The 12,956-nt window shown below is 31.5% G+C and overlaps 1 protein-coding gene across 1 annotated transcript; it reads left to right on the forward strand.

Annotated features, from left to right (window-relative positions):
- Nucleotides 1–639: 639 nt before the first annotated feature.
- Nucleotides 640–9,610, forward strand: LOC107924485 (E3 ubiquitin-protein ligase COP1). Its single transcript, XM_016854958.2, has 13 exons — nucleotides 640–1,103; nucleotides 1,844–1,921; nucleotides 2,689–2,844; nucleotides 3,171–3,527; nucleotides 4,156–4,313; nucleotides 4,449–4,514; nucleotides 5,793–5,871; nucleotides 6,275–6,430; nucleotides 6,568–6,666; nucleotides 7,064–7,168; nucleotides 7,543–7,722; nucleotides 9,030–9,140; nucleotides 9,277–9,610. Exons 1-13 carry the CDS (start codon nucleotides 798–800, stop codon nucleotides 9,448–9,450), a joined length of 2,025 nt encoding a protein of 674 aa, XP_016710447.2. The 5' UTR covers nucleotides 640–797; the 3' UTR covers nucleotides 9,451–9,610.
- Nucleotides 9,611–12,956: the final 3,346 nt, after the last annotated feature.

Genomic DNA, 12,956 nt, shown 5'->3' on the forward strand with positions numbered 1-12,956 from the left:
CCCTTCGTTTTTCCTATGATTATGGCATCAATCTTATTTATGGTATATATATAAGGCATCATTTGTGAGTATCCCAAAGCTTGAAATCATGACCGCATAACGACCGTCAACAGGCCCCCGATTATACTCAAGCCCATGACTGCATCACAATCATTGACTAAGACCTCCACCTAGGCTTTGATTTGTGACTATATCAAGCATTGTCACCCCAAAATCTAACTTTCCCAAGATGGGTTTTTGATGTAATGGTCTTATTCTGCCATGAAATATGAAATGTATATACTCTGAAGCCCGTTATCACATCATCGACCCCTCAAATCTACCTATAAACATTCGCAGTGTCAACCCTAAACCCTTAAAAAACTTAACCCTAACAAAAACCCTAAAACTAACATAATTAAAAAATCTTGGACATACTTTCTTTTTTTTTTCTCTTCAAAAACAACATATTTTTCTAATTTTAAAAAAAATGGACTAAAAGGCGAAATAAAAAAAATCGACATATAGTTTAACCTATAATTTTATAACAAAAATAAAAGCAATATCGAGGGATTCAAAAATTAGTTCTCTCCCTGAATAGGTAGCCCTATCCAATTACAAGATAAAAAACCAAAAGGTCTAAAAGCCCACTTCCACTGATGGCGTGGTCTGTTTTTACCCTCAGAAAGGAAAACCGCTCATTTGGCTCTCTCTCTCTCTCTCTAAATTTTTTTTTACTCTAAGCAGAAATTTTATTTATTTATCGCTACACACATTAAATCCAAAAATGTAATACCAAGAAAACGGTAACTAAAAACATGGAAGAATTCTCAACTGGTACCGACCCTCGTGTGCCGGCGGTCAAGCCGGACTCTAAGCCATCTTCCTTCGAGGGAGTTCCACTCGAAGCTGCCTCCGCTGCTGTTTCAGAAGATGCCGAGGTGGATAAGGACTTGCTGTGTCCGATTTGTATGCAGATAATTAAGGACGCCTTCCTCACGTCTTGCGGTCACAGCTTTTGCTACATGTGTATAATTACCCATCTTCGAAACAAGAGCGATTGCCCTTGTTGCTCTCAATTTCTCACTAATAATCAGCTTTTCCCCAATATTTTGCTCGATAAGGTTGGTTCTATTTGCTCTTTATTAGCTCCAATTTGGATTTAATTATGTTTCGAACATATATGATTGAATCAATTTTAAATATCATGGTTATTTAAGGTTCTGTTTTTTTTTTAATTTCTTTGAAAATAAGGCTTGACTTGGATAAGATTGGAATCTTCTTGTTCCTAGAACACACCAACCCTTTTAGATGTCTTGTATTCAGCGACGATTTACTTGTATGAATCAAGTTTAGCTTCTATGTGGATTGAAAGTGAATATTAATCGCCTCAGTGATAACTGGCACAGCTATTATCTTGCTTGTCTCTCTTTTATCTTACAATTATTTTCCCTATGCTTTCACGGTGTACTTGGTGGAGTCTTAGTGGGTTTAGAATTTTTATACCCAGTAGTCAGCGCTGAAAACAGTTCAACAGAGGGTCCCAGGAGTTTATTTCTTGGTGATTCCCACTCTCTATTTCCTGGAATATCATATTTCAAGATATTCAATGTCTTAGATCAAAATGCTTCAGATAATGATCCAATATCAAACTTGAACATTTAAAATTTAGAATACGAAATTTAATGGGGTAACCTTGTCTTGGTTTTATTTAGATCATCTTAGTTGTCTTGTTATGACTGACTATATGATTTCCTAAATAGTGTAGACTGTTTTATGGTCATGTAATTATATCTTGAAATGGTGTACTTCTACTCCAGAGTTGAGCTTATGATTATATAATTTCTCTGTACCACATTTGTAGCTTTTGAAGAAGACTTCAGCTCGTCAAATATCAAAAACTGCATCCCCTGTGGAACAGTTTCGTCAGGCGTTACAGCAGGTTAGTTGTTTTTTTGGAAGAAATCTAAAATTTTCATTTGTTATATCAAGGAATTTATGCATTGGTGTTTCTAATTCAAGTTCCCCCCTGGGGTGATTTGCTAATTATGTCGCTCCCTCTATCTTTCACACACACAGACTCAGACTAACAACAAAATATATCTTGAGTGCTGCTTTTTTTACCAAAGTTTTGGAATGACATGCTCAAAGAAGGCATACTAAATTAAGTGCATCGGTTTATTCATTGACCTGATCTTTCATTACAGTCAATATAGTGTTTTACTTGCGGCATATTTAAGGTACTTGGATTGTGATTTCTAGGTATAGTGGTGCAGATGCATGAATGTCTTAGAGGTGCTAGAATGATCAAAAGTAGGAATCGGGATTACTTTTTATCCCAAAGCTGGGAGCAGGTCCAGCTTTGTTATCTATAGATGTATGTGTAGTTACTCTATAGATGGCATAATATCCTTGATTACCAAGAATTGTTGCTATTACTTTTCTCACTTTAGGGCACCGAATGCCCCCTTCCATAGTATTTAAGTTGCCTGATAATGATAGTATACAATTGGTCTTAAGCTTCCAGCTGTGAGCTTACAAGAGTTTATAGTGAATTTTCATGAATAGTATTTTTAATATATTATTTATTTCCTCCCGCGGCTGTCAACCAAGAATTGCATTTGATGTCTCTTTAAATTGAACAGTAGTGGATGAGCCCGTAATTTCTTTTACTTAGCAGTTTTTCCAACTAAATTTGATTCTTTACAGGGTTATGAGGTTACAATCAAGGAGCTGGACAGCCTTTTGTCCCTCCTTGCAGAGAAGAAGAGAAAAATGGAACAGGAAGAAGCTGAGAGAAATATGAAAATACTGCTGGATTTCTTACACTGCTTAAGGAAGCAAAAAGTTGATGAACTAAATGAGGTCCATTGCATTTACGTTATGCCACTTTTTTTTTCCTGTTCACTATTTTTGAACCATCATTATGTTCTATCCAATTCATTCTTCAGTTTGACTGATCAGTTCTGGGTGTGTTATTTTTTCCCTGCTCATATATATTTCATTAATTGTGATATTTGTTCTTCGTTAGCTCTAGTAAATTCCCTCTTACTTTAATTTAACCGTTATGTGCACATATTTGTACAAATAGCTGCATTAATTGATAATTACTTTGATCTGATTTTTTTTGCTGAAAATATTCACTTTTCTTTTTCGGTAGGTCGCTGACAAGATTCGTTTCCTTTCTGTAGGTACAAACTGATCTTCAGTTTATTAAAGAGGACATAAATTCTGTGGAGAGACATAGAATGGATTTGTATCGTGCAAGAGATAGATACTCTGTGAAATTGCGGATGGTTGGAGATGACTCTAGCACAAGAAAGCCATGGTCTTCATCCATGGACAAGAACAATAGTGGAATTGTCTCTAGTTCTCTAAATATCAGGGGAGGGATGCCTGCAGGGAATCTTCAAAACAAGAAAATAGATGGAAAGACACAGTTGAGTGGCCATGGTAGTCAGAGAAAAGATGCCTTAAGTGGAGCGGACTCACAAGGGTTCAATCAATCTGGTCTCTCTGTTGCAAGAAAAAAGCGGATTCATGCCCAGGTTTGTGATTTTAGAAGGTTTCAGTAGCAAATTTTTGTTTGGTATATGCTTTAATCTTACATAGTTGCAATTGGCAATAATGCAAAATAACTTTAAGAGCTGAATTTCATTTGGTTGCTGAAAAAAAAAAAGGTGTCCAAAAACCTATTAAGGATTAACAGTAACACTTCTGCTTGGTTTGATTAAACTTAGTATGAACTAGTTGGAGTTTGCTGCAAGTACTTTTCTCTTGCTTCATAGAGCTCTTTGAATCACATAAAAGACTGATTTGTTCTTTACGTTAGTGGTTTCTGATAGAATGTTATAATATCATAGATGGATGCCTTGCCATTTACAGTTAGATGCTCCAGCTAATGATCTTACAGGTTATATTTGAAGAACAATTTGCCATTGAGTGATTTTGTTGTTAATAGTTGAGCCTGGCAATTGGCAGATGTAACTTCAAATTTTCATCATTTTATATGAGAGGTCAATCATCATGAAAACGTGTTCTAATTGGTTTATTGTGCAATTTTTTTTTGTCTGGAGATGTTATTTATAGTTGACTCAACTTAAAACATTAATCCTTTATTGATTCATTATTCTTTTCAAGCCTAAATTCACTTTAGTTTTTCACCCTTGGCCACAGTTTAATGACCTACAAGAGTGTTACCTGCAAAAGCGACGTCAATTGGCAAACCAACTGCATATTAAGCAAGAAGGTGATAAAAATGTCATTCATAGAGAGGGTTATAATGCGGGTCTTGCAGATTTTCAGTCTGTGCTGAGTACTTTTACTCAATACAGGTATGGATGCCACTTTTCAATTATGTAGTGGACATAAGTTGACATTAACACCTTCCATCCCCTTCCTCTCCCTTTTCCTTTCCCTGTTGTACTTCAGTTTATCACCAGATTTTCCTTTTGATTCCTCTCTACCAGTCGACTAAGAGTCATTGCTGAAGTGAGGCTTGGAGATCTCTTTCATTCAGCCAATATAGTATCAAGGTGAGATTCTTGCATCTAAATGTTGTTTTAATATTGTAGAAAAATGTATTATTATGTTGATTTAAAATTGTTTAAAAAATGTATTATTATGTTATGTTACACAGTACTGCTAAAAATGGAATTGAATATCATAGTTGGATGTGTTAATGTTTTTGTTCAATACTAGTAAAATTTAAAGTTCAATCTGATTTCAATCAGCTCTACAGAAATCGGAACTTCATTTTTATGAAACTGCACACTAACATGTGGACCCCACTGATTGATGGTTTGATTCACCATTTTCCAAACAAGTTTTATATGCTTGTACCTTTTACAAGTTATTCTATAATCTAGATGATTTTGGCATTTAAGTAAAACCATATGGCCTGGACTCCATAAATCATCATCAAGATGGAACTGTGTGGTTTTAAATCCTTCCTTATCTTCTATGGGCCAACAGCACTCTTTTACCTTCTTCAAACAGATAGGTACTTTTAAGAGTGGATGATATGTACTCTCAACTGCAATTTCTGTCCACAAGGATCCCACCAAAGTACCCTCTACTTCTAAGTTCTATTAGGCTGCGAACTCGATTCATATAATATTCAATACATAAGAAGTTATTCTTTTCCAAGAGTGTTGTGATTTATTGGGCAGAAAAACTAAAAGTTAAAGATGCATCATTAATATATTTATTCTCATTCCAAGTTCAAGCTATGATTTGTATGTAGAAGAATCCTTTTGTTACATGTTATCTTCTTCAAACAAATGGAAATAGGATCACAATTACATAGTATTATGTTTTGTACAACAGTCCTTTCTGATTGAAAATGATCCTAAGATCCTGAAGTTGATATTGGGTATGGATCAGAAATCCATGGTTTGTCTACAAAGAGCAGATTTTAATTGTATTAGCATCTACAAAGACCAGAGTCCAAACTACATTTATAAAGTAACAAAGAGCTGGCTGAAATGAATATTAGTCACGAAGGAAAGTAGCTTCAAAATACAGGCATTACACCCAAAGAAAACAGAGGCTGGTGACCATTGTTAGGGAGTAGCCAGGATGTTCTGAATTCCTTTCTTTCTTCTCTCAGGAATGCCTGATTTCACTTTCACTGAAATATAGTGTGTCTAAGACAAAGCAGTGGATTTTTTTCATTCTGGATTAGGAAGCTTAGTCTGTGAATCTTGGTATTTTTCTTGCAAATAAATCAACTCCAGAATCTGTTTAGTGCTCATTTTGTGTATATATGCAAGACTGCTGAATTTGTTTTGAATGGATCATGGTAATTGCAGCATAGAATTTGACCGTGATGATGAGTTGTTCGCTACAGCTGGAGTGTCTCGGCGCATTAAGGTTTTTGATCTCTCAATGGTAAGATCCTGAATTTCTGAAACCTTTCACAATTGGCTCTGTTTACCATTATTGTTGGTCACAATTGACAAGGGAAATGTACTACAGTATAGTACTGTTCTCCGCCCCCATTTCATAGAGAAGCAGGAAAACAGTAAATGTTGTTTTAGAGCATTTTCTATGGATGGCTTTTCTGTTCATTTAACAACCATTTATATTCTGGGTTAGTCTTGCACCCACTGTTGTTTTCTCTAGTATTGATTTGTAACAACCTTGAGAAGGAGGCTGGTATTTTGTTTAAGTTATTGATGTCATATTAATGGATCTGCATACTGACAAGGAAAGTTCACAGTTAATAATTTGCTACTTTTCCTTCCAATCTTTAGCTATACCGACTCTTATTGACTACGGAGTTGTTTTCTAGGTCCTAAATGAACCAGCGGATGTACACTGTCCTGTTGTGGAGATGTCCACACGTTCTAAACTAAGTTGCTTGAGTTGGAACAAGCATTGGAAGAATCATATAGCTAGTAGTGATTATGAGGGGATAGTAACCGTGTGGGATGTAACAACACGTCAGGTAATGAGGAATTGTTATGGTTTACTAATTGACCTGACAATATAGTCCATTTCTTAGACTTGTTATAATTTTCATTTCAAACTAGATTTTCCAACCTTATTATTTTATGTTTCATACTGTTTTAATCGCTTTCACAGAGTCTAATGGAATATGAAGAACATGAAAAACGAGCATGGAGTGTTGATTTCTCACGGACAGACCCCTCAATGCTTGTATCTGGTAGTGATGATTGCAAGGTACACTGACATATTCCATATCCTATACCGAGTACTACTGCTTTACTTAATCAATTTACAATATATTATCATTGCATCTTGGAAGGAGAGATTCAGGAGATAATTATTCATTATCTCCACATGGGGCTGTAACATTGTCAATTATATTTTAGCTAGTCTTATATCTTATCATGTGAAGACAAGGGTGTAACAGATGAATGGGTTGACATTTGCAAGATATGGTTAAGTAATCTAGTCAAGGTTCTTGACATGAATACTAGATGTTTATTTACGAGTTACATGAAGCATTTATCTTTAACCATATCATGGTTTTATTTGCTTTAAGCTTTCATCATCAGCAAGGGAAAGTTCATTGTTGATTAATCATAACATGGATGTGTTTTTGTTAATTGACCAGGTGAAAGTTTGGTGCACAAAGCAGGAGGCCAGCGTTATTAATATTGACATGAAAGCAAATATATGTTGTGTCAAGTATAATCCTGGATCTAGCGATTTCATTGCGGTATGGACTTATTTGTTTCAGTTTCATAATGGTTGAAAGATTGTGTGTTGCAAAAAAAAAAAAGCATTTTCTTTTCTATTTTCTTTGAAGCTGGAATATTTTTCCCAAATTAAATTACTCTTAATGTTTGTAACTACGCCAAGAAATTCTGTCATAGATAATTTATTTAAGTTCGTCAGTATTTTAAGAAAGCTATTTCACAGTCACCTGGCCAATTTTGAAGGAGTTAAACTTTGAAATTGCTTTATATGCATGTTTTCTGTTTTTACAGACTGCATTTACTAGTCTTGCTAGCTTAGGCATGCTAAATAAGAACTACTTTTCTTTTATGGAAAGAAAAACTGAAAAACTATGAAACTTTGTGGCTTATGCAGGTTGGTTCAGCAGATCATCACATCCACTATTATGATTTAAGAAACATCAGTAGTCCACTTCATGTGTTCAGTGGGCACAAGAAAGCAGTCTCATATGTGAAATTCTTGTCTGAAAATGAACTTGCTTCTGCATCTACAGATAGCACACTAAGGTTATGGGATGTGAAGGAGAATTTGCCGGTGAGTAATATGTTTATATTGGTTCATTATTTCATAATTATGCCTTATCCCAGATAATTTTTTTCTTTTTGCTCTTATTGATTTAAGTTAAAATTTTCTAGTCTCTAAATTGATGCTTTCAATGCTATGGCTTCTCGAAAAGCAGTGAAACTTGACCTACTCTACATTTTGAGAAGCCGGTTCAGAAATGTATAATGTAACATGTTAAGGATACTTTGCTTTATATGCTCTAAATGTTGACTAGAGTCTTCCAAATAAAATGATCTGTTTAGCATTGGAGGATTTAAGAATAGGTCTCCATTAATTTACACCTAGAGTTAGGGCCCATTTAGCATTGCATTTGGCTGTCTAAAAGCACTTTTTGACAGCAAAAGCAACGCTGAACAACTAGGTATCACCTTTGGCTTTGAAATCCAAACAAAAAACTGGATTTAAGTGCCTTTAGCTTTTGAGAATAGCTAGCTTTTATGAGAAATTATAAAATTACCCGCATTTATATTGGTTATAGCATATACAATTATATTAGATATAAAATTCATTTTAAATTGTAATATTTAATATATGTTTTTCTGTAATTATTATATTGGGTATGCAATTATTTTTCTTTTTGAAATTTATATCAAATACACAACATTTTATATTTAAATTTGTAAGGGTTATGGTTGTATGTGATTTTAATATCTATAATATGTTTATTTATTTATAATTTTACAAAAAAATTGTATTTAATTGCTTAAAAAGTATTTAGAATATATATTTCATATATTGTAATATTAACTAATTTGATGGTTATTTAAATTGATTTGTTTTATAATTTCAAATGTCATATCTAAAATGGATATTTTAATTTTTCACTATATATATATATTTTTTACTGTAATGTTGAACGCTTAAAACTAAGAAACTATATTTTTTTCATAGCAGTGCTTTCCCAACACTTCTCAAAAGCATATATTTTAAACTAAGCTTTTATAATTGCAAAAATAATGCTAAATTAGCTCTTAGTACTGTGCATTTTGAGCTGTTAGTCCGTTTCCATGTTTTCCTTTCAGTTTTTTGTTTGTTCATTTCATATTGTAATTTTCTTATTTTGCTCATTTATTTCCTTGGTGGGTAAAAATGCGGTGATTAGTGGTAGGAAAGTCTCTGTGGTGTTGTTCTGGAGATGTAAACCTAAGCCATTTTTGTTTACGTAATGAGTTCTGGAATAGGAGCTAGAAAGTATACAGGCAAACATTGATTTAAGAGGCTATTTGTCTTGTACTTGTGGAATCTTTTTCATTGATATCAATGTGGTTTGCTTGCAGCTTCGAACTTTTAAAGGCCATTCAAATGAGAAGAATTTCGTAGGCCTCACTGTAAACAGTGAATATATTGCATGCGGCAGCGAAACAAATGAAGTGTACGTGTACCACAAGGTTAGGAAAACCATCAAATTGCAATCTTCATGGGTTATACTGATTTATTGAGATTTGTGGTTGTGGAGGCTTAATCGTCGGTTAGTTCTATTGTTAGGGGTTTTGAAGTTTCATAATCTTTGGGTAATAATTGCAGGAAATATCGAAACCGGTAACATGGCATAGATTTGGTTCACAAGAGATGGAGGATGCAGATGAAGATGGGGGTGGATCGCACTTCATAAGTGCGGTGTGTTGGAAGAGCGATAGCCCTACCATGCTAACTGCTAACAGTCAGGGAACCATAAAAGTGCTAGTCCTTGCGGCTTGACAAAATCGAAAGTTCAAAGAGAGTATTGTTTTTCGGTTCAACTGTATATAGGTTGTAAGGATAAAATATGATTAGTGAATTTACCTCTGTTGTTTTCCCTCAAAATTATGATTGTTATACTATTATTCAACCAGCTTTAACGAAAACCAATGTTGCACTCTTTTTTTCTTTTTTTAGTTATTTTTAATTTAATTTTTGTAAAATTATTTGTCAAAAGTCGGTTTTAGTTGGATTGATGTAACGTCATTGATTCAGCAGTGGTCCAGTAGTCAAAAAGTGTGGACTGTGCTTGTTCTTAGTTTGAGCGTAGGTTAAAAATAATTTCTCACCAAGACTGAAAACTATCGAATCGCACTCAATCTTGTTTTTGTTTTAAAAGAAAATGCTAAAACATTAACTCTTATTCAATACAATTATTGATTTTTTGTTGTTGAAATCAAATAATATCTCATTTTTTTGACCTAGTATTTTTGCAAAAGGCAGGTATATTCTTCTCCTTCAAAATTTCTCTTCCCCTCTCCCTGGTTTAATTGGAAGCAATCAAATTGTGAAATATATAAGATTAAGGTTAGTTTGTTTTACTGAAAATAATTTTTGAAAAATAATTTACTTGTTTGAAAAAGCTAATATTTTTTTATATTTGGATGAATCTGTGTAAAATATTTTTTGTTACTTGGTAAATTTCTTAAAAATATTTCATAAAAGTTGTTTTCAATGAAACAAACATACATTTGAGATTTTTTTTTATTTTTTCATTGTTTAATTGAATTTATTTTTATCTATAATTTTATATTTTACATTGTTTTTGCATATATTAAAAATATTAAAAAGTTAACGATGTCAACAATTGAACTTGATTTTTAAATTTGAAAAGTAAAAGAACTAAATTGTTGAAAATAAAAGTACAAAAACTAAATTACAAATCTATGAAATATACATAGACTTATGACATATTTTAACCTTTATACTACAAAACATTTATTATTAATATATTTATATATTGTAATAAATATTTATTATTAAAATATTAATATTAAATATTTTCAATAATATGTGAATAATATTATTTAAAATTACTATTTTTAAAATTTATTATTAAAATAAAATTGAAATATTAAATAATTTATTAAAATAATAAATTATATTTATTATATTAATAATTTATTATATGACTAAATATAAATAATTAAATATGTATGTTTAATAATATTGAAAAATATAATATTTTTAATATTTTTAAAAATAAAAATAAAATTTATTATCAATATAATAATATTAAGCTTGATTTAAGTTAATTTTTATATAAAAATAAAATTATCTGTAGATGAGCTCTTTTTTGGAAAATGACTTACACTTTTCAAAAGGTTAAGTCATTTTACAGAAAAAATAATTTATTTTACATTGACTTGTAAGTCATTTTTTATTGATCAAATTATTTTTTGTGAAATAAATATAAAAAAATATATAAAATATTTTTCATAAAACATTTTACATGTAAACAAACGGAGAATTAAAAATGACTTGTTTCATAATTTTATTTGCCTTACATTATTGTGGTTCAAAGGAGAGATGCATTGAACCTGTTCTCATTTCTCAACTTGCGGCAGACTTTTTTTACGTAAGATCTGAGCATGCAACTTCCACCGCATTTGTTTTTTTCCTACTTTTTCATTTCTTTTAAACATTTTACTTAATACTAATCTATAATTCGTGGTTCCATGTACGACCATTTATGTAAAAAAAGCAAAACAAAAGAATTTTAATACCAAACAAGAGACAATATTTAGATTTTGAAAAATCCTCGAAATATAATACATCATATTTAACTCTGTTGATATGATTGGACTGTCATCTTTCAAAAACGCTGGATCTTTGAGGGATTCCATTGTCATTATGGCAGAGCTCCACTAGTTGAATCCACTACAATCCATATCAAACATATTAAAGAAAAGGATTTCATCTTTGATGATAATGATGTCGATTTCCAACATTTCATCATATCACCCCCCGCAAAGGAAAAGAAATTCATTTTCATTCGGAAAAAGAATTAAAAGCAAAACAATATATTGTGGAACTTCCATATATAGTAGACAATTTGACAGATGGCCATCTCATTGTTGCATTTGAAGCTCACTTGGGAGAGAAAAGAATAACATTAATCATTCTTTAAATGGTGTTTGTTGACGAATATTGGAGGTGCATGAGCCTCTTCATCTTCATCTGCCTTCTTTTCCAAATTTTCCTTTTTTCTTTGTTTCATAAAACAAGATCTAATGGGATTTCAATATTATTAGTTTCACTATCTCTCCACTTATCTCCATTCATTATAAATAATTTGAAAAATATAGCATATCATTTTACTAATCTCCGTTGGAATAAGTTTTTTAAGTGTCATTTACCGTATAGTTGATCGATCTCATAACAATCAAAGGTATTGTCCCCATGTTGGGACTATGTCTTTGAACTCCGCGAAGAGTTGTGTACAATTCATGAAAATACACCTTGATTGGTAGAGATATGACCTGCAAAACTCGAGAGAGGTGTTAGTACATAACGTGTGAATAGTAATTGTGCTACCTCAGGCTTATATTAGTACATGACGTGTGAATAGTAATTGAGCTACCTAAGGCTTATATGGCCCTTACCAATAACCATGGTACCACTTGAGCTACGTGAATCATACGACATTTCGAAAACCTCTTTCGAAAGAGTCAACCCCCTCAACAATAATCTTGTTCTAATTCAATAATGGAGTTAATAAATCTTAGTTAATAACTTTCTTTATTTATATCTATACTATATATAATACTTTTTACCGAGTTTAATGTCACTCAACTTAATGACACCAATTCAATTAAAAAATTACATATTATGTATTAAATGCAATACATTTATAAGGTTGTTTTAATAATTTAACTTTTCTTTTAAAAAAATAAAACTATTTTTTATTACCCACGTCTTTCGTTTCCACATTTGAAAAAAACTACTTTTAGTCCTCCAAACTATAACTAAAATTACTTTATTTTTTTTTAAATTTTAATTTAATTATTTAAAAAACAGAAATAAATAATCATTAATTAATTCCACCCAAACTTGTTTTAAGTACAAAAATTAAAAATCTAAACTTTTGAAAAACTCTAAACCCAAATTTAGTAATAAAAATAAAATAATCAAAAATAAATGCTTTAAATACTAGTTTTTTTCAATGATTTTGTTAATAGTTTATTTATTTATTTTATCTATAATTAAATAATATTTTTTGATAAAATGACAGTATCACCATTATACAAACATAAAAAAATCTATGATATTAATACCTAGTTTTCAAGTTCTTTTCTTTAATTATTTTTCAATATCGCATTTAGTTTGTAATTCTTAGAATATATATATGTATATATATATTTATATTCAAATTTTTAATTCTTGACTTAGACCTAACAAATATTTATATATTAACATATTTTATTTCAACTATTAATAAAACAATTAAAGAAATTATAATAATA

This window comes from Gossypium hirsutum, chromosome A11, assembly GCF_007990345.1.
Source record: "Gossypium hirsutum isolate 1008001.06 chromosome A11, Gossypium_hirsutum_v2.1, whole genome shotgun sequence".
Lineage (NCBI taxonomy): Eukaryota > Viridiplantae > Streptophyta > Magnoliopsida > Malvales > Malvaceae > Gossypium > Gossypium hirsutum.

Bases quoted from the DNA above. Each gene is read 5' to 3' on its own strand.
- LOC107924485 (XM_016854958.2), top strand. From the start codon at position 798: ATGGAAGAATTCTCAACTGGTACCGACCCTCGTGTGCCGGCGGTCAAG. The intron at 5,872-6,274 runs GTAAGATCCTGA...GTTGTTTTCTAG, and splicing joins AGGTTTTTGATCTCTCAATG to GTCCTAAATGAACCAGCGGA. The intron at 7,723-9,029 runs GTGAGTAATATG...GTTTGCTTGCAG, and splicing joins ATGTGAAGGAGAATTTGCCG to CTTCGAACTTTTAAAGGCCA.